Raw genomic sequence first — 20,715 nt, 5'->3', positions numbered from 1 at the left:
CACAGTGAACTCAGTGCTACAACCTTTTTGCTACCAAAGCTGGAAAGCCCCAAGTTTCAGGTGTTCGGCAGTTGTGCAGAACGGCTGTCTGTGTGTTGATGGCACCTGTGACTTGCCTTTTTCTACACTGATTTAAAGTTAAAAATAACAACAATTCTTGCCCACACAACATTTTATGTATTATCAGAAAACTGAATATTAAAGCAGAAGTAGCGGCACTTAGACTGTTCCTTTTATAGTCTAAAGATGTGGGCTCACAATCCAGGTTTCTGTTACCTTTCAGAAGAAAAACAGGGACCAGCGCTGTGACACAGTAGGTTAGCCTCTGCCTGTAGTGCCAGCATATCATATGGGTGCTGGTTCCAGACCCAGCCGCTCCACTTCTGAACTAGCTCTCTGCTATGGCCTAGGAAAGCAGCAAAAGATGGCCCAAGTCCTTGGGCCCCCGCACCCGCCTGGGAGACCCAGAAGAAGCTCCTGGCTCCAGCTCTGGCTGTTGTAGCCATTTGAGGAGTGAACCATCAGACGGAAGATCTCTGTCTATAACACTGCCTTTCAAATAAAATCGGAAGGAAGGAAGGAAGGAAGGAAGGGAGGGAGGGAGGGAGGGAGGGAGGGAGGGAGGGAGGAAAAGAAAGAAAGAAAGAGAGAAAGAGAGAAAGAGAGAAAGAGAGAAAGAAAGAGAGAAAGAAAGAGAGAAAGAAAGAGAGAAAGAAAGAGAGAAAGAAAGAGAGAAAGAAAGAGAGAGAGAAAGAGAGAAAGAGAGAAAGAGAGAAAGAGAGAAAGAGAGAAAGAGAGAAAGAGAGAAAGAGAGAAAGAGAGAAAGAGAGAAAGAAAGAAAGAAAGAAAGAAAGAAAGAAAGAAAGAAAGAAAGAAAGAAAGAAAGAAAGAAAGAAAGAAAGAAAGAAAGAAAACACAAAACAAAACATTTATATCAAAGGCACAGTCACTCACCCACCAGGCGCTAGAGCTCCCCTTCTCCCCTGGCAGGGTCACACAAGCCCCCCTTTCACACAGCATGGATGTGAGTGTAGCACACCTCAGCCCACACATGGACAGTGTAACCCTCCATGAGATACAATGTGTGAGAACATGCCAGAGGGCATGAGGGTGGCGGGAACATCACTGGCACGCCATGTCTAACTGAGAAAACACACTCGGGAAATACATCCACTGCGACCACAGCACAGCAGGTGATGCCATCTCACAGGGGAGGCTGCGAAATCATCACACTTCATACCCAGCAGGAGCTGGAAAACCCTGACCTCACTGGTTCCTGGAATCCATAGCATAGTCTGGAGCCCATGAAGCAAAAGGTAAGCTGACAGGGCCTGTCTCTCACAGCAGTTCAGCCCAGCCGGGGGACAGAGACTAACACTGCAGGTGAGAGGCCTCTTTTGGTACCTGAGAGTATCACCCACCTCCTTCATTACAGGTACTGCCCAATACATACAAGCACATTAAACACATTCGGAAAAGAACAGAAGCACCTGCACCCACCCCATCAGGAGACCGGCCACTGCTGGTGGCTGGCAAAGCTGCACCAGGGAACAAAAGGCCTTGGTGTAGCTGCCAGACTCACACACCTCAACATGCACCAAAGCCGTTAACACACACACTTCCCCTGGCTCCACCCCCAGGCTCAGACTGGCTGCTGATTTTTTGTGCTTATTGTGCAGAACAAACTGTCCAGCAGTGCCCAACCTGTGGGAAGGTGCTGCGGAGAGAGGAGGCTACTGCAAGGGTGCGGGTGTTGTCAAAGCACCATTCTACACCAGCAGTCCTACTTGGCCTGGTCCAGAGCCGAGATGACCTAAAGGCTCATGGCCTGTGTGAGGTGCAAATCTTTTTTTTTTTTTTTTTACAGGCAGAGTGGACAGTGAGAGAGAGAGACAGAGAGAAAGGTCTTCCTTTTGCCGTTGGTTCACCCTCCAATGGCCGCCACAGCCGGCGCACCATGTTGATCCGATGGCAGGAGCCAGGTGCTTCTCCTGGTCTCCCATGGGGTGCAGGGCCCAAGCATTTGGGCCTCCTCCACTGCACTCCCTGGCCACAGCAGAGAGCTGGCCTGGAAGAGGGGCAACCGGGACAGAATCCGGTGTCCTGACCGGGACTAGAACCCGGTGTGCCGGCGCCGCAAGGCGGAGGATTAGGCTAGTGAGCCACGGCGCCGGCTGTGAGGTGCAAATCTTAACTGGAAAAAAATCCATGCCCTCTGACAGGCCCCAAAGAGCCCACAACTGCAAGAAGGCCCTCTACTCGGCATCTCTCCTGCAAGCCGAGAGTCACTGTACTGCCAGCTACTCTGATTCTCCTGACCTCCTGGATGCAACCACCAGGCTGGCTGCACATTCCTGTCCTACCTGCCAGGCTGTATCCCTGGTAAGAGCAGCAAGATCTAATCTCTAACCTGTTCATTTGAGTTGTACTCACTGTTGTTTTAAATTCAAAAGGCAGAAAAAGAGAGAGAGGAGAGAGACAGCAGAGAAATCAAGATCTTCCACCCACTGGTTTACCACCCAAATGCCAACAACAGCAGAGACTGGGCCAGGCCAAAATAAGGAGCTCAGAATTCCATCTGGGTCTCCCACATGGGTCGCAGGGACTCCAGCACTTGAGTCGTCATCTGCTGCTTCCCGGAATGTCCATGAACAGGAAGCTAAATCAGAAGTCGAGTAGCCAGGACAACAACCAGGCACTCTAACATGGGACATGGGCAACCCCAGCATCTGCCCCTATTTATTGTTTTAATTATGTAATTTAATGTTAGATAATTCATAAAACAGAAGCAAAAAAAGCTGTTTCATAAAAAACTAAGTTGAGGAGCAGGTAGGTATTTGGCACAGCAGTTAAGACAATTTTTTTAAAAAGTGATGTCAAGCTGAGTAGGTTAGAAAAAAAAAAAAACATTGAAAGAATGGAAGGATTTTGCTCAAACTGCCTTTAAGTAACTTCCTGCTTCAATTTAGAGAAGTGAAATTATAGAAAATCTGTGGTTTACACAGGACATTTAACAGATTTTTGCTCACTGGAACTAAAGTCAAAGGACGGACATGCTTTTTAAGTTAAAAGGTACACATGGGGGCCGGCGCCGTGGCTCAATAGGCTAATCCTCCACCTTGCGGCGCTGGCACACCGGGTTCTAGTCCCGGTTGGGGCGCCGGATTCTGTCCCGGTTGCCCCTCTTCCAGGCCAGCTCTCTGCTATGGCCAGGGAGTGCAGTGGAGGATGGCCCAGGTGCTTGGGCCCTGCACCCCATGGGAGACCAGGAAAAGCACCTGGATCCTGGCTCCTGCCATCGGATCAGCGCGGTGCGCCGGCTGCAGCGGCAGCCATTGGAGGGTGAACCAACGGCAAAGGAAGACCTTTCTCTCTCTCTTTCTCTCTCTGTCTCTCTCTCTCACTGTCCACTCTGCCTGTCAAAAAAAAAAAAAAAAAAAAAAAAAGGTACACATGGGGCCGGCCAGTGCTGCAATGCAGTGGGTTAAAGCCCTGGCCTGAAGCGCCGGCATCCCATACAGGTGCCAGTTCTGGTCCCAGCTGCTCCATTTACGATCTAGCTATCTGCTATGGCCTGGGAAAGCAGCAGAGGATGGCCCAGGTCCTTGGGCCCCTGCACCCACGTCGGAGACCCAGAGGAAGTTCCTGGCTCCTGGCTGCGGATCAGCGCAGCTCCGACTGTTGCAGCCATCTGGGGAGTGAACCAGTGGATGGAAGACTTTTCTCTCTGTCTCTACCTCTCTTTGTTAACTCTTTCAAATAAATAAAATAAATCTTAAAAAAAAAAAAAAAAAAGTACACAGACCAGTATGTGTTGTTCCTATGATTCCATAGTTTTACACATTGTGTTAAGTTTATAATTTTGAAAACTATAGTCTCAGGTCCATTCAGTAAGAAGATCTGCTATTCCATTTCCCATTATAACCGTCAAACATCCATCAGCTCTGACCCAAGCAACCTCAAGCACCAACCTGGGGCTCTCAGCAGCACTGCTGTTTTCTGAAATCAATACCTTTGGAATTTTGGCTCCTAAGTCCTGATACTGCTTGGGATTCTTCAGGAAATTCACAAACTCCATAATCTCCAATTTTGCTTCTTCGCAGCCAGCTACATCTGCAAATCGCACACCAATGTTGTCCTTCACGATCCTGGCTGTTGTCTCACCCACGCTGAAGAGGCCCCTTCCTCGCCGGCTGCGCCCAGCACCCACTGGGCTCCTCCGCAAGGCATAGAGGAGGATGGCAATCAAGAGAAGGGTGGGCACCAGGCTTCGCAAAAAAGAGCTAGAGAAAAATCCAAGAAAACCACTGTCATACTCACTTCAGAGAACTTGTCAGTCTGCCCACAGCACTGGCCTCCCCCAGTTTCAAGGCTGTGATCACACGCAATTTGTCTACCCCGATTTTGACTGCGGTTGGCAGGGCAGGGCAGGGCAAGGAGGGAGGGAACCAGGCATCCTGATGAAACCTTCGCCGCAGTTTCCCTCAGTGCCCAAGGGAGACTCAGGATCTGCATTGTCTCCTTTCTCTCCTAAGTGGAAACACCAGCCAAAGAGGGAGAGTATCCCTGGCTGGAACAATGCTCCCGTTCCCTTTCCCAGGCAACTCCTGCCACTTCCAGTTAGTTCCCAGATAGGCCCACATACAACCAGCATTCCTGGCAATCCAGCAAGTAAAAGAGAACCCAGGTCAGCACATACAGACTCCCAGAGGACGTGCAGGAGCGTCAGCACGGCAGGCCTGATCACTAGAAATCTCCAGGACTCTAGTCTTCACTGTTAGGGTTACATGTCCCCTCTAAAACTCACGTTGAAATTTAACTGCCACTGCAACTGTGTTAAGGGTTCAGGCCTTGGGGCTGGCACTGTGGTGTAGCAGGGAAAGCCACAGCTTGCAATGTCGGCAACCCCTTGGGACTGGCGCTGTGGCAAAGTGGGTAAAGCTGGGGCCTGCAGTATCAGCATCCCTTTGGGGTTTGCATTGTGGTATAGTGGGTAAAGCCATAGCCTGGATTGCCAGCATGCCCTTGGGGCCATCGCTGTGGTGTAGCAGGTAAAGCTGCAGCCTGCAATGGTATCCCATATGGGTGTTGTTGGTTTCTGTCCCAGCTGCTCCACTTCTTCTTTTTTTTTTTTTTTTTCTTTTTTTTTTTGACAGGCAGAGTGGGCAGTGAGAGAGAGAGACAGAGACAAAGGTCTTCCTTTGCTGTTGGTTCACCCTCCAATGGCCGCCGCGGCCGGCGCGAGCGCACCGTGCTGATCCGATGGCAGGAGCCAGGTGCTTTTCCTGGTCTCCCATGGGGTGCAGGGCCCAAGGACTTGGGCCATCCTCCACTGCACTCCCTGGCCACAGCAGAGAGCTGGCTGGAAGAGGGGCAACCAGGACAGAATCCGGCGCCCCGACTGGGACTAGAACCCGGTGTGCCTGCGCCGCTAGGCGGAGGATTAGCCTATTGAGCCGCAGCGCTGGCGTTGCTCCACTTCTGATCCAGCTTCCTGCTGATGGCCTGGGAAAAGCAGCAGAAGATGGCCCAAGTACTTGGGTACCTTCACCCACGTGGGAGACCTGGATGAAGCTCCTGACTCCTGGCTTTGGCTATTACAGTCACCTAGGGATTGAATCAGCATAGAAGATCTCTCTCTCTCTTTCTCCCTAACACAGCCTTTCAAATAAATAAAATAAATATTTTAAAAAAACACAAACAGAGAGGTGGAACCTTTTTCCTTTTTAATTCTTTTTGTTTTTTTTTTTTTTTTTAAATGTTTATCTGTGAGGCAGAATTAGAGACAGAAGGAGAGACGGAGAAAGAGATTTTCCATCAGCTCGTTCACTCTCCGAATGGCTGCCACAACCAGGGCTAGGCCAAGTAGAAGCCAGGACCAGCATATTCTTCTGGGTCTTCTACATGGGTGCAGGTACCTGAGTACCAGGGAGGGCCATCCTCTACTGCCTTCCCAGGAACATTAGCAGGGAGCTGGATGGGAAGTGGAATAGAGGGACCAGAACCAGCACCCATAGGGACCCTGGTGCTGCAGGGCATGGCTTTACCCGCTGAGCCAGAGTGCCACCTTCAAGAATTGGGGCCTTTAAGAGGGGATTAGGGGGCTGGTGCTATGGCGCAGCAGGTTAAAGCCCCAGCCTGCAGTGCCAGCATCCCATATGGGCACCGGTTCAAGTCCCAGCTGCTCCACATCTGATCCAGCTCTCTGCTGTGGCCTGGGAAAGCAGTAGAAGATGGCCCAAGTCCTTGGGCCCCTGCACCCACATGGGAGATCCAGAAGAAACTCCTGGCTCCTGGTTTCAGATCAGCACAGCGCCGGCCATTGCGGCTGATTGGGGAGTGAATCAGCAAACGGAAGAACTCACTCTCTCTGCCTCTCTTTCTCTCTGTGTGTAACTCTTTAAAATAAATAAATGAATATATATAAAAAAAGATCCCCCCCTCTACCTTTCTCTGTCTTTCAAATACATAATAAAATAATCTTAAAAAAAAGAGAGGATTGGGATGTCACATTAGGGTTAGTTCTCTTGGGAGTGGGTCTGTCACAGAAAACAGAAATTAGGCTCCTGCCCACTTGCCAAGCCCTGTGTCCCTATCATGTCGGGACACAGGAAGGTCCTCAGCCATGCAGGCCCTCAATACTGCTAGTCCCAGCCTCCAGAACTCTAACAAATTATACTTTTCTTTATAAATTACCCAGTGTGTGACTTTGTGTTTACAGCAAAAAATGGATTAAGACACTAACTTGCTCTCATCTTCCATGCAATTCCAGCAATGCCTGAAACACCGGCTACAAGTTAAAAAAAAAAGGGGGGGGGGGACTACATAAACCACCCCCATTCCATCTCAGTACAGCCCTCCTAGGGCTTGTACCCTCCTGACTAGTTTTCTTTCTTTTTTTTTTTTTTTTTTTTTAAAGATTTATTTATTTATTTGAAAGTCAGAGTTACACAGCAGAGACAGAAGAGGCAGAGAGAGGTCTTCCATCCGATGGTTCACTCCCCAAGTGGCCACAACGGCCAGAGCTGCACCGATCTGCAGCCAGGAGCCAGGAGCTTCCTCTGGGTCTCCCAAGTGGGTGCAGGGGCCCAAGGACTTGGGCCATCTTCTACTGCATTCCCAGGCCATAGCAGAAGAGCTGGATAGGAAGTGGAGCTGCCAGGTCTCAAACCGTTGTCCATATGGGATGCTGGCACTTCAGGCCAGGGCATTAACCCACTGTGCCACAGAGCCAGCCCCCTGACTAGTTTTCAATTCAAAGAACAGGGCAAAGACATCCCTAGGAAAGAAAAGCAAAGCAGGATCCGAGTTTTAGGAAAGCTGACTTCTGTGCTAAGTCGTCAAAGCAGAGTATTTCATCTGGTATTAGCCTTCATGTCCATAATGAGTTTAGGAACACACTCGCACTGTGCAATGGGGTTAAACTCAATACAACATTAGGACCAGGGCTGTGGTGCAGCAGGTTAAACTACCACCTCCAACACTGGATCCCATATGGGCGTCCATTAGAATCCATGCTGCTCCACTTCTGATCCAGCTCCTGTCAATGTTCCTGAGAAAGCAGCAAAGGACAGCTCAAGTACTCAGGCCCCTGCCACTCATGTGGGAGATCTGGATGGAGTTCTGGGCTTCCTGGCTTTGGCATGGCCCAGTCCCATGTCATTCTCTCCCTCTCTCTTGGGGAGTGAATTAGTGAATGGAAGATCTCTTTCTCTGTCTCTCCCTCCCTGCCATTCTGCCGTTCAAATAAATAACCTGAATTAAAAAAAAAAAAAAAAAAACAGATGACATAAGAGCTGTGGAAAAGCATAGCTTGACCAAGAGAAGACAACCTGGCAAAGTCACAGGTGCCTGAGCCCTGCCCCTGGACATTCTAACAGGTCTGCAGGAATGAAGGAGAGAGAGGATGGTGGCACATTCAAAGGGCTTTGTCCAGGGTTCTGTTGCAAAGCTTCCTCTAAGACTTGAAGGAATTTGTGGTGCAACCCTTTCTGAAGGGTGCCTAGCTAAATAACTCCCTGTTTCAATTTTTTTTTTTTTTTTTTGACAGGCAGAGTGGACAGTGAGAGAGAGAAAGAGAGACAGAGAGAAAGGTCTTCCTTTGCCGTTGGTTCACCCTCCAATGGCCGCCGCGGCTGACGCACTGCGGCCAGCGCACCGCGCTGATCTGATGGCAGGAGCCAGGTGCTTCTCCTGGTCTCCCATGGGGTGCAGGACCCAAGTACTTGGGCCATCCTCCACTGCACTCCCTGGCCACAGCAGAGAGCTGCCCTGGAAGAGGGGCAACCAGGACAGAATCCGGCATCCCAACCGGGACTAGAACCCGGTGTGCCGGCGCCGCAAGGTGGAGGATTAGCCTAGTGAGCCGCGGCGCCGGCCTGCTTCAATTTTCATATTAAAAAAAAAAACAGAGCTGGGCAGGCACTGAGCCTGGTTATTAATACAACAGCATCCCATATATCAGCTCCATGCCCAGATCTGATCCTGACTTCAGCTTCCTGCCAATGCAGACCCTGGGATGCAGCAGTGATGGCTCAATTAACTGGGTTCCTTCAACGGACAGAGGAGAGCTGGATGGAGTTTCTGGCTTCCGAATGGCCCAGGCCTGGCCACTGTGAGCATGTGGGTAGTAAATCAGCAGTTGGAAGCTCTTTGCCCTTTAAATTTAAAACAAAACAACAACAAAAAAAACAGAGCTAACAATTATTTTTCACTGAAGAAACTAAACACTAACAGACGTCTGTAATATCCTTGGAGAGGCACAGGCCAAGGACAGGCATGTGGCACAGCAGGTTAAGCCACCACTTGGGACACTAGCATCCCAGGCTGGAGTGCCACATTAAGTCAGCTGCTCTGTTTCCAGTCCAGCTCCCTGCTAATACAGCAGAAAAACAAGTACTTGGGCTCCTGCTACCCACTCACTAGGGAGACCAGGATGGAGTTCCTGGCTCCTGGCTTTGACCTGGCCCAGGCCCAGCTGTTGTGGCCATTTGGGGAGAGAATCAATGGGGACAGAAGATCAAGCTCTGTGTCTCCCACCCTGTGTCACTCTGTCTTTCAAATGCATAAATAAATCTAAAGGAAAAAAAAAAAAAAAAAAAAAAAACAACAACAACAAAGGCACCATCGGCACACTCCAAAAGAGCGTGAACACTGATTTTGATTTGTGTTCTGCCCTTACCCCACCACTCACCCGTCACTCTCGGTGGTATATACCACTGCTGCCTGCTGGGTGGGCTCAATCCCCAGCTCCCACTGAGCAGACTCCAGGTTCCGTTCAAAGGTGTCCACACTGCCAATGTTAAACCACACGAACTTCTGCAGAGACCAACAACAAGTTCAGGCTGAACCACTGGGTCACACAGGAGACCTGCCCTGACACACACTCCTCGCCACAGCCTGCCATCTTCCAGCACAGCCCGTTCTCCGGGACCCACTCTGAGCCCAGGTTCAAGGGTGACTACACTAACAGCAAGAAGATCCTTCCTCTGGGCCAACAAAACTGCTTTAACTTCTGACAAACGTGCAAAATGCTGCAATCACGCCAGTTTGTATTTTCCTAGCAAACCTTGGTAAGTGCTTCTTACACTTCACTTTGCAACACTGAATTAGTTGTTATCTTATAATGGTTCCTGTCTTTTTGGAAGACAACATTACTAATACAGGTAGAGAAAAACCATCACATTAAAATTAAGGGACTGTTGAGGGGAGCTAGTGCTGTGGCGTAATAGGCTAAGCTCCCGCCTGCTGCACAGGCATCCCATATGGGTGCTGGTTTGTGTCCCAGCTGCTCCTGTTCTGATCCAGTTCTCTGCCGTGGCCTGGGAAAGCAGTAAAAAATGCTTCAAAAAATGGCCTATTTGGACCCCCGCCATCCAATGGGAGACCTAAAAGAAGTTCCTGGCTTCAGATCAGCCCAGATCCAGCTGTTGCTGCCATTTGAGGAGTGAGCTAGCGCACAGAAGACCACTCTCAGGGTCAGCGCCATGGCAGAGCGAGTAAAGCCACCATCTGCAGGGCTGGCATCTCATATAGGCACCAGTTCAAGTTCCAGCTGCTCCACTTACGATCCAGCTCTCTGCTATGGCCTGGGAAAGCAGTCGAAGATGGCTCAAGTCCTTGGGCCCCTGTAGCCACGTGGGAGACCCAGAAGAAGCTCCTGGCTCCTGGCTTCAGATTGGCACAGCTCCGGCCACTGCAGCCAATTGGGGAGTGAACCAGTGGATGGAAGACTTCTCTCTCTGCCTCTCCTTCTCTCTCTGTGTAACTCTGACCTTCAAATAATAAATCTTAAAAAAAAAAAAAAAAAAAGGAAAACCACTCTTTCTGTGCCTATAACTCTACCTCTCAAATAAATAAATAAAATCTTCAAAAAAAAAAAAAAAAGTGGGGGAGGGGTTGTTGAGCGGCCTGTGTTACATCGAAGCAGGTTAAACCTCTGCCTGCTGTAGAAGGTTAAGCCACCACCTGAGGTGTCAGCATCCCATACGGGTGCTGGGAGTCCCAACTGTTCTACTTCTGATCCAGTTCCCTCCTAACGCACTTGAGTAAGCAGCAGAAGATGGCTCAAACCCTTGGGCCCTGTGACCACCTGGGAGACCCGGAAGAAGCTCCTGGCTCCTCGCTTCGGCATGGCCCAGCACCGTCCATCATAGCCATCTGGGAAGTGAACCAGCAGATGGAAGATCTCTCTCTCTCCTTCTAGCTGTCATCTCTGCCTTTCAAATAAAAAATAAATAAATATTTAAAAAAAAAAGCCTCTGCCTGCAATGCCGGCATCCCATATGGGCTCCAGTTCGAGTCTCAGCTATTTTTGTTTTTGTTTTTGTTTTTGTTTTTCATTTATTTGAAAGGCAGAGTTACAGAGGCAGAGGCAGACAGACAAAAACAGGTCTTCCACCCATTAGATCACTCCCCAAATGGCTGCAATGGCCGGAACCAGGCCAATCTGAAGCCAGGAGCCAGGAGCTTCTTCCAGGTCTCCCACAAGGGTGCACGGTCCCAAGGACTTGGGCCACATTCTACTGCTTTCCCAGGCCACAGCAGAGAGCTGGATCGGAAGTGGAGCAGCCGGGTCTCAAACGCATCCATATGAGATGCCGGCACTGCAGGCAGCAGCTTTACCTGCTATACCACAGCACCAACCCCTGTTCCACTTCTGATCCAGCACCTTGTTAATGTGCCTGAGAAAGCAATGCAAGATGGCCCAAGTGCTTGGGCCCCTGAACCCATGTAGGAGACTCCAAAGAAGCTCTGGGCACCTAGCTTCGGTCTGGGTCAGCCCTGGCCGTTGAGGCCACTTGAGGAGTGATCCAGAGGATAAAAGATCTGTCTCTCTTCCTCTCTCTGTAACTCTGCCTTTCAAATAAATAAAAAATAAATAAGTCTTTTTTTTTTTAAAAAAAAGGGGGGGGGATGTTGAATGCAAAAAAAGGTATTGTACTGAAAATACAGAAAACTACATTTTACATTTAAAAACCCTGTACCTGTAACTTTCAGCTTTAAACCCACTCCTCACCTCTGAAGACGTCCCAGGGGCAGGAATAACTCGCACAAACTGCTTGTTCACGACTTCTAGCCGGTCTACCTGGAAAAACAAAGAAAAACAATCAGAGGAGCTGAGATAGTAAACTGGATATATTCCAGAAACCACAGACCAGGCCCAGCGTCAAGGCTTAGCAGGTTCAGCTACTGCCTGCAGTGCCAGCATCCCACAGGGGCGCCAGCGCGTGTCCTCACTGCCTACTTCCCATCCAGCCCCCTGCTAATGTGCCTGGGAAAGCAGCAGAAGATGGCCCAAGTACTGGGCCCTGCACCCATATGGGACACCTGGATGAAGCTCCTGGCTCCTGGCTTTGGCCTGGCCCAGCCCTGGCCATTGTGCGCCATTTGGGGAATGAGCCGGTAGATGAAGATCTTTCTCTTTCTCTTTCTCTTTTTCTCTCTCTCTCCCCCCATCTTTCAAATAAATAAATTAATTAAATAAATCAAAAAAAGAAAAAAAAAAACACAGTCAAATCAAATAAATAAATCAAAAAAAGAAAAAAAACCACAGTCCTCTTCCTCAGACACAGTCCATGGTGGAGACACCAATGTCATGGCGTCTGAGGGCCCACACCTGCTGTGCAGTGCAGATCTAGGTTTTGTTTTGCTACTAGCTTGGACATTTTTAACCTGCAATATGAATCTAGTTCCTCTACAGGAATTAATTCAAGAAAAGAACCAAGATTTGGCATATCTGAGCACCAAAAATCCAAACCAGCTTAGAAATCTAAAAGGAGGCTGGCGCCACAGCTCACTAGGCTAATCCTCCGCCTTGCGGCGCCGGCACACCGGGTTCTAGTCCCGGTCAGGGCGCCGGATTCTGTCCCGGTTGCCCCTCTTCCAGGGCAGCTCTCTGCTGTGGCCAGGGAGTGCAGTGGAGGATGGCCCAAGTACTTGGGCCCTGCACCCCATGGGAGACCAGGAGAAGCACCTGGCTCCTGGCTTCTGATCAGTGCGGTGCGCCGGCCGCAGCGCGCCAGCCGCGGCGGCCATTGGAGGGTGAACCAACAGCAAAGGAAGACCTTTCTCTCTGTCTCTCTTTCTCTCTCTCACTGTCCACTCTGCCTGTCAAAAAAATTAAAAAAAAAAAAAAAGAAATCCAAAAGAAACACAAAGAAAAATCTTACACTGACAACACAATATTGAAATACAGAGCTGATTCAGAAACATTTCGCCCACCTGCCTGCAAGTACCAGAATAGTGCCAAGAAGAATGAAAATCCAGCCCTGAAGACTGACCCTGTCCAACAAGCGGATACACGCCTCTGAAAAACACACGCAAAGGTGCAACCTATCATCACTCCCTTTGCTCATCACAGAATCTTAAATCGATAACCAACACAACTTCTCTTGGCAACCAAATAAAGACTGAAAGTGACATGACTAAAATGAACACATTAATTACTAAGGCACCATATAACCACAACAATATGACAGTGTCAGTCATGTCAGACATTTAAAAGGACCCGACAGAAGCTCTGGAATCTGTCCAGAATCCATGTACAGGAGGACATCCTGGGCCTAACAGACCTGTCACACCCCTCCCCTCAGTTACACGTGCTAATGGCAGATCCACAGGCAGGGAGAGTTATCATGGGGCTCTCTGAAGAGATCATCAAAGAACAGAAAGTTCAGAGCTCAACAGGTGTTATTCAACATCCTTCTGAGGACATCCGAAGGGCAAGGTACCTGGTTCCTCTGAATGTCTGCCCCGAAGGTGAGCAGCAAGTACCTCCCAGCCTCAGCACACATTCTGGGTAGGACCGTGGCCTCTGCAGTCCCACACGCTCCCAGGAGTGGGAGCACCAGTGTGCTCTCTAGGACCACCCAGCAGGGGATGAGTTTTCCATCAACGGAGAGAGAAAAACCAAAATCAGATAGGAGATGGAAATTTAAAGACAAATGGAGAAACAGAACTAAGTCTCGAAAGACAAGGCTAAGACAAGATATCAGCCCACGATCGCAAAGGAGCCTGCACAAAGCAAGAACGCGGGTGCAGCACCATTCCTGCACGCACCCTGAGGTGGGAACACTCAGGACACACACAACAACCCAGGCCTCTGCGCTCACAGCCTCCTCAGGACATCATGTGAGGGCTGCGCGGCAGCACCCTCTTCCCTGGCAAAGAGACTATAAATTCTACTCACCAGACCTCTAGCCAGGTAATACTGCACAAAGTGCTTCCAGGTGATTTCTCTTCCAGGCTCTCGAAAATAAAAGTAGAAAAAGCCCACAGCAACACCTGCCCCTAAAATGGCCAAACTGCGGAAGTCCTTGTCATCCGACGGGAACTCTCCCTGTGGTAGAAAATGTGTTTTCCAGTCAAGTGAAGAGTACTTTTCATCATGAAGATCACTATCTTTCTTCTTTAGGTATTCATTTTTTTTTTTTTTTATTTGAAAGGTCAAGTTATAGACAGAGAGGAAGACACAAAGAGAAAGGTCTCCCATCTACTGGTTCATTCCCCAGATGGCTGCACCAGCTGGAGCTGAGCTAACGTGAAGGGAAGCCAGCAGCTAGGAGTTTCTTCCAGGCTTCCCATGTGGATGCAGAGACCCCAGTGCTTGACTCATCTTCCACTGCTTTCCCAGGCCATAAGCAAGGAGCTGGATCGGAAGTGGAGCAGCCGAGACACGAACCGGGGCCCACACGGTGCTGGCATTACAGGGAGGGTCTTAACCTACTACGCCCCAGCCACAGCCCCATTGTTTAGGTATTCTAAGGGAAGTTGTCTAAACCCTTCTCTCCTGACACTACCCAATGCAGTCTCAGTGGCGTGGGAAAAATCAAGCTGTTCCTCTCAGGAGTGTCGCTCCCCGTCTTCATGGGGGAGCGACACTAAACCCTGCCTAGGCTTCATATCCGAGTCACGGCACCATTATGTCGCTCCCCCTCTTCGTGGAGGAACGACACAGGACCCTGCGCTGTTCTTTCGTCTGCTCGGCTCTCCCCGGGTTTGCTGCTGGTTCTTCCCGGGTTGGCTACTATCCCTTCCACCTCCGTGGAAGGGCAGTTCCCCCTGGCCACATTCCCCACTTCCGCAGGGGAGCGGCACACCGCCGGCCGGCTTTCTCGGGGGCTGCACAGGTGTTCCTTCAGCTAGATGTTCCCCATAGATGTTCCTGGTGCATGCCGTTTCTCTCCTCCTTTATAGTCCTCCTCCGCCAATCCTAACTCGGCTGCCCACACGCCGAGTACGCTGCTCTCCTCCAATCAGGAGTAGGTCCTACAGTTTATTGGTTGAACTGGAGGCAGCTGCGTAGAAGCTGTTTTCTCCTCTCCCAGCGCCATATTGTGGGAGAGCAGATGCATAGAATAAGTCTTAATTCCAGTAACAATATAGTCCGAGTTGCTCCCCACAGTGGGAGAGCAGATGCATAGAATAAGTCTTAATTCCAGTAACAGTATAGTCCGAGTTGCTCCCCACAGATCCCCCTTTCTTTTTATTTTTTGGCGTTGATACGCGCCTGTCTTCGGTGTCCCGCAGCACACACTCTGCTCTACTTGCTAGAGTTGCCACAGGCTCTTACAAGTCCTATCAATCAGGAAAACCGAATCCGGGTCCTCTCTTCGCCATTGTGAGGAGGTTTTTAGGCGCTGATGCGTGCCTGTGTTCGGTGCCCTGCAGCGCATGCTCTGCTCTGCCCGCAGGGGCTTACAAAACCTATCAGGCAAACCGAATCCAAGCCTTCTCATTGCCGTATTGTGGGGGAGACTTATTAGTGTTGGTTTGTGCCTATCTTCGGTGACCTGCAGCTCATGCTTTGGTCGAGCTGCTTGCTGGTGCTTACCGCCTTAAATCAGGCAGACCGAATCCAAGCCTCCTAATTGTTGTATTGTGGGGGAAGCCTTACTGATGTTAATTCGTGCCTGTCTTCGGTGACCTGCGGCGCATAAGCTGCTAGCCGCCGCAGGTGCTCATCGTGCTCATCGCCTCACTTAATCAGGCAGACCGAATCCAAGCTCTCACATTGCAGTGTTGTAGGGAGGCCTTTCTATTTCTCTATTTCTCTATCTCCGGGCATTCCTATTTCTCCCATTTTACTTCTATCTTCCAGCATTCCTATTTCTCTTTTACTTCTAAACTTCTGTTTCTCTTATCCCTGCGGCTTCCCGCTCTCATTCTTATCCCCGCGGCTTCCCGGCTGCGCCCGCCCCGAGGCTGCTTCTCGGCAGCTTTCCGGCTGAGCCGCTTCAGCCCGCGCCTCTCTCATCTGCGCAGCTTCCCGGCTTTGCGCGGCTTGGCTTCGCGCGCTCTGCGGTCTCCACGCCCTTCGCGTCTGCACCACGGCCTCGCGCCAGCCCCGTTCCCTATCTATTCACGCCCCGTGCTCTCTCTGCACACGGCGGCTTCCGCGAGTAACACAGCGTAGCTTACGTGTCCGCCACTAGCATTCAATCTAAGTTCCCCGGGCTAGCCTGGCGAATTCAACCCAGCATACGTCTCCGCCCCACGATCTGGCTTCCCGTCCTTTGCTCCCCGGGCTAATCAGACGGATCCCAATCTGGCTTACGTTTCAGCTTCTGGTTTCAACTTTTCGCCCCCTATTCCCGGGCTAACTTGAGAACCCCAAAGTGGCTTTCGTGTCCGCCTTGGCCTGCCCCCCACGGCTTCAATTTCCCTAACATTTTTCTCTACCCGGTATGTTTCCCCAAACTTTCCTCCAACGATATTCCTCCCTCATTTCTCCTGGCCTCTCCCCACAGTCCGCATCCGAGTCTGTTTGTTCTAGCTTTCACTTTCGCTTTCGACCTTAGAGATTTCTCCCAGCTTCCCCCCGTAGTCCGTATCTGAGTCTATGCCTAGGCTTTCAATAGCTTCTTCCGGCTCCTTTTTCGTCCGGCTTTTCCCTAGGCTGTTTGCTAGTCTCTCTCTCCGATATTTTCCCTAGGCTGTTTGCTAGTTTCTCTCTCCGATATTTTCCCTAGTTCTTCCCGTTTCTTCCCTCCTAAGTTTCATATCCGTCCTAAGTTTCCTATCCGAGTCACGTTTCTTCCCTCCTAAGTTTTCTATCCGTCCTAGGTTTCCTATCCGTCCTAGGTTTCCTATCCGAGTCACGGCACCATTATGTCGCTCCCCGTCTTCATGGGGGAGCGACACTAAACCCTGCCTAGGCTTCATATCCGAGTCACGGCACCATTATGTCGCTCCCCCTCTTCGTGGAGGAACGACACAGGACCCTGCGCTGTTCTTTCGTCTGCTCGGCTCTCCCCGGGTTTGCTGCTGGTTCTTCCCGGGTTGGCTACTATCCCTTCCACCTCCGTGGAAGGGCAGTTCCCCCTGGCCACATTCCCCACTTCCGCAGGGGAGCGGCACACCGCCGGCCGGCTTTCTCGGGGGCTGCACAGGTGTTCCTTCAGCTAGATGTTCCCCATAGATGTTCCTGGTGCATGCCGTTTCTCTCCTCCTTTATAGTCCTCCTCCGCCAATCCTAACTCGGCTGCCCACACGCCGAGTACGCTGCTCTCCTCCAATCAGGAGTAGGTCCTACAGTTTATTGGTTGAACTGGAGGCAGCTGCGTAGAAGCTGTTTTCTCCTCTCCCAGCGCCATATTGTGGGAGAGCAGATGCATAGAATAAGTCTTAATTCCAGTAACAATATAGTCCGAGTTGCTCCCCACAGTGGGAGAGCAGATGCATAGAATAAGTCTTAATTCCAGTAACAGTATAGTCCGAGTTGCTCCCCACAAGGAGGAACGACATCCACATGAGTTTTAAACAGCGTTGAGGCAGAAGTTTAGTTGAGGGGTAAGACACCTGATAGGACACCACTGTTCAGCATCCGTGTATTTGGGTTCAACACCTGGCTCCAGTCCTGACTCCAGCTTCCTGCTAATGCACAACCTGGCCGGCAGCAGGTGATAGTCAAGTACTTGGGTTTCTGCCACTCACATGGAAGACCTGGACTGAACTTCCAGCCCCTGTTTTCAGCCAGGCTGTCACAGGCATTTGGAGAATGAACCAGTAGATGGGAGTTCTCTGTCTCTCGAATTAAACAAAAGTCATAACTCACCAGATACCCCAGAAGCAAAAACCCACAGAGCACGCTGCCCTTAGAAACACTGTGCTGTGGTTCTTTCACCCTGGGTCTCTGAAATTCACACAGCACTCTCAACACATTCTGTTTTTAAAGATCTATTTATTTAGGGGCTGATACTATGGTGTAGCAGGTAAAGCCACCACCTGCAGTGCCAGCATCCCATATGGGTGCCAGTTTGAGTCCCAGCTGCTCCACTTCTGATCCAGCTCCCTGCTATGGCCTGGGAATGCAGTAGAAGATGGCCCGAGTCCTTGGGCCCCTGCATCCACATGGGAGAGCCAGAAGAAGCTCCTGGCTCCTGGCTTCAGATCGGTGCAACTCCGGCCGTTGTGGCCATTCAAGGAGTAAACCAGTGGATGGAAGACTTCTCTCTCTCTGCCTCTTCCTCTCTCTCTGTGTAACTCTTTCAAATAAATAAATACATCTTTTTAAAGCTACAAGAGAACACTTCCATCTCCTGGTTCACTCCCCACATAGCTACAATAACTAGAGCTGAGCCAGGCAGAAGCCAGGAGTTTCATCTGGGTCTCCTATGTGGCTGTCAGGGGCCCAAGCACTCAGGGCGTCTTCTGCTGCTTTTCCCAGGCCATAGCAGGGAGCTGGATCCTAACTGAAGCAGCCAGGACGTGAACTGGCATCCATATGGGATGCTGGTGCCAGAGGCTGTGGCTATACCCATTACACCACAACACCGGCCCCTTTCAACACATACTTACAAACTCCTTAGACTTTCTGAACCAATTAATGGTTAGCCTCTAAAAAGCAGAAAGGCTGCAATGGTCTGAATGTATGTGCCCCTCTATAATTTAGGTTGTAACTCAACTCCCACGGAGACAATAAGAGAAGACTGGGAACTCGAGGATGGGATTAGTGTCCTTAAAAGAAATGCCCTTATTGGGGCTGATGCTGTGGTGCAGCGGGTTAACACCCTGGCATGAAGTGCCGGCATCCCATATGGACACCGGTTCTAGTCCAGGCTGTTCCTCTTCCGATCCAGCTATGGCCTGGGAATGCAGTAGAAGATGGCCCAAGTCCTTGGGCCCCTGCAGCCTCTTGGGAGACCTGGAAGAAGCTCCTGGCTCCTGGCTCCGGATCAGCGCATCTCCAGCCATTACAGCCATCTGAGGAATGAACCAGCAGATGGAAGACCTCTCTCTCTCTCTCTCCTCTCTCTCCCTCTCTTTGTAACTCTGTCTTTCAAATAAATAAAATTTTTAAAAAAGAAAAGAAATGCCCTTATAACTAAGGAAGAGAGCCCACCTCTTCGAATGTGAGGAAACGGCACTTGTCTCCTCCAGAGAAAGGTGTTCAAGAAGCTACCTCAGGAGGTGAGCATTTGGTGCGCAGTGAAGCCACCTCTTGGGACATCTGCATCCCACACTGGAGTGCCTGATTCAAGTCCCAGTTCTGCATCCAATTCCAGCTTCTGGCTAATGAGGCAACGGGTGATGGCTCAAGTAGTTGGGCCCCTGCCACGCTTGTAAGAGACCTGAACTGAGTTCCAGGCTACTGGCTTTGGTCTGGCCCAGCCCCAGCTGTTGGAGGCATCTGAGGAGTAAATGGAAGATCTCTCTGCCTGTCTCTGTCTCTGCCTCCCTCCCTCCCTCTCTCTCCACCCACTCCTTTTTTTAAATTAATTTATTTATTTGAAAGTCAGAGTTAAACAGAAAGAGAAGAAGAGGCAAAGAGAGAGAGAGGTCTTCCATCCACTGGTTCACTTCCCCAATTGACTGCAATGGCCAGAGCTGCGCCAATCCAAAGCCATGAGCCAGGAGCTTCTTCCAGGTCTTCTCGTGTGGGTACAGGGGCCCAAGGACTTGGGCCATCTTTTGCTGCTTTCCCAGGCCATAGCAGAGAGCTGGATCAGAAGTGGAGCAGCTGGGTCTCGAACCAGCACCCATATGGGATGCCAGCACTGCAGGCAGTGGCCTTACCTGCTACGCCACAGTGCTGGCTCCTCCCTCTCTCCACTTTTCAAACAAATAAAAACATATAAATATTGTTTTAAAAAAAGCAGCTTTCTCAGAAGCAGAGATCCGGCCTCCACCAGGAACCAAACCTGCTGGTGCCTTGATCTTGCATTTCCCAGCCTCCGTAACTGTTATCAATAAATTTATAAATTATGCAATCCAAGGAATTTTGTTGCAGCACCAGAATTGGACTACAACAAAGATCAGACAAAATTTCAGCTCTGCAATGACTCTATCCCTTGGGGGAGTGACAGGGTATCTTGGACTGGCCCTCGGATACACACGTACCTTCTGCATCCGTTTCCACCAGGCAAAGTCATCCTGCTTCCCTCCTTTCTTCCTTCCATCTCGTCCAGGCCCAGCATTCTGTGGTTCACCAGTCTCTAAAGGAAAACAAAGTCTGACTTCAGAAAAGCATTACAGGCTGGCACTGTGGCATAGTGGGTAAAGCTGCCGCCTGCAGTGCCGACATCCCATATGGGTGCTGATTCGAGTACTGGCTGCTCCACTTCAGATCCTGCTCTCTGCTAGGGCCTGGAAAAGCAGTAGAGGATGGCCCTAGTCCCTGGGCCCCTGCACCTGCATGAGAGACCTGGAAGAAGCTCCTGGCTCCTGGCTTCGGATCGGCACATTCTGGCTATTACAGTCAATTGGGGAGTGAACCAGCAGATGGAAGACCTCTCTCTCTGCCTCTCCTGTCTCTGTATAACTCTGACTTTCAAATAAATAAATAAAACTTTTAAAAGAAAGAAAAGCATTACATATAATTTTGTAGAGCAAGCGAATTCAGAGAGGAGGAACACTTTTCAACCTATAATTTTTCAGTTATTTTTATTTATTTGAGATAGAGATCTCCCACCTGCTGGTTCACTCCCTCTATATCACAATGGCCACGGCTGGGCTAGGCTGAAGCCAGAAGCTGGAAACTCAATCCCAGGATCCCACGCAAATGGCAGGAACCCAACTATTTGAGCCATCACCATAGCCTGACCTAAAGAATTAAGAAAAAAAAATTTTTTCAAATGGACAAATGCACTCTAAGCCTGCACAGTCTGTTTTATCTTCCAAACATGAGGCCTGGCTGGTACTCAGACCCAGATATGCAGAAACAAAGGTTTGTTCCCATGTCGTCCAGATGTGTCTGGCACTTCCTTCTGAAAG

At 50.1% G+C, this 20,715-nt stretch overlaps 1 protein-coding gene across 4 annotated transcripts in view; it reads right to left on the bottom strand.

The window, feature by feature from the left end:
- Positions 1-20,715, bottom strand: part of LOC100342095 (mitochondrial inner membrane m-AAA protease component AFG3L1) — a 44,093-nt gene that overhangs the window by 17,668 nt on the left and 5,710 nt on the right. For 2 of the 4 annotated variants that reach the window (XM_008251956.4, XM_008251958.4), the window contains 5 exons: positions 19,843-19,937; positions 13,691-13,840; positions 11,519-11,587; positions 9,194-9,318; positions 4,013-4,283 (listed from right to left, as the gene is read on the bottom strand). In XM_008251956.4, the coding sequence (XP_008250178.2) occupies positions 4,013-4,283; positions 9,194-9,318; positions 11,519-11,587; positions 13,691-13,840; positions 19,843-19,937 (710 nt within the window). The remainder of the gene's footprint in view (positions 1-4,012; positions 4,284-9,193; positions 9,319-11,518; positions 11,588-13,690; positions 13,841-19,842; positions 19,938-20,715) is intronic. The other 2 variants (XM_008251957.4, XM_051828945.2) reach the window with 1 other exon arrangement.

The sequence above is a fragment of the Oryctolagus cuniculus genome, chromosome 18, assembly GCF_964237555.1.
Source record: "Oryctolagus cuniculus chromosome 18, mOryCun1.1, whole genome shotgun sequence".
Classification (NCBI taxonomy): Eukaryota; Metazoa; Chordata; class Mammalia; order Lagomorpha; family Leporidae; genus Oryctolagus; species Oryctolagus cuniculus.
Note: the sequence above shows the minus strand (reverse complement) of the source record. Positions and strands in the feature narration are given on the sequence as shown.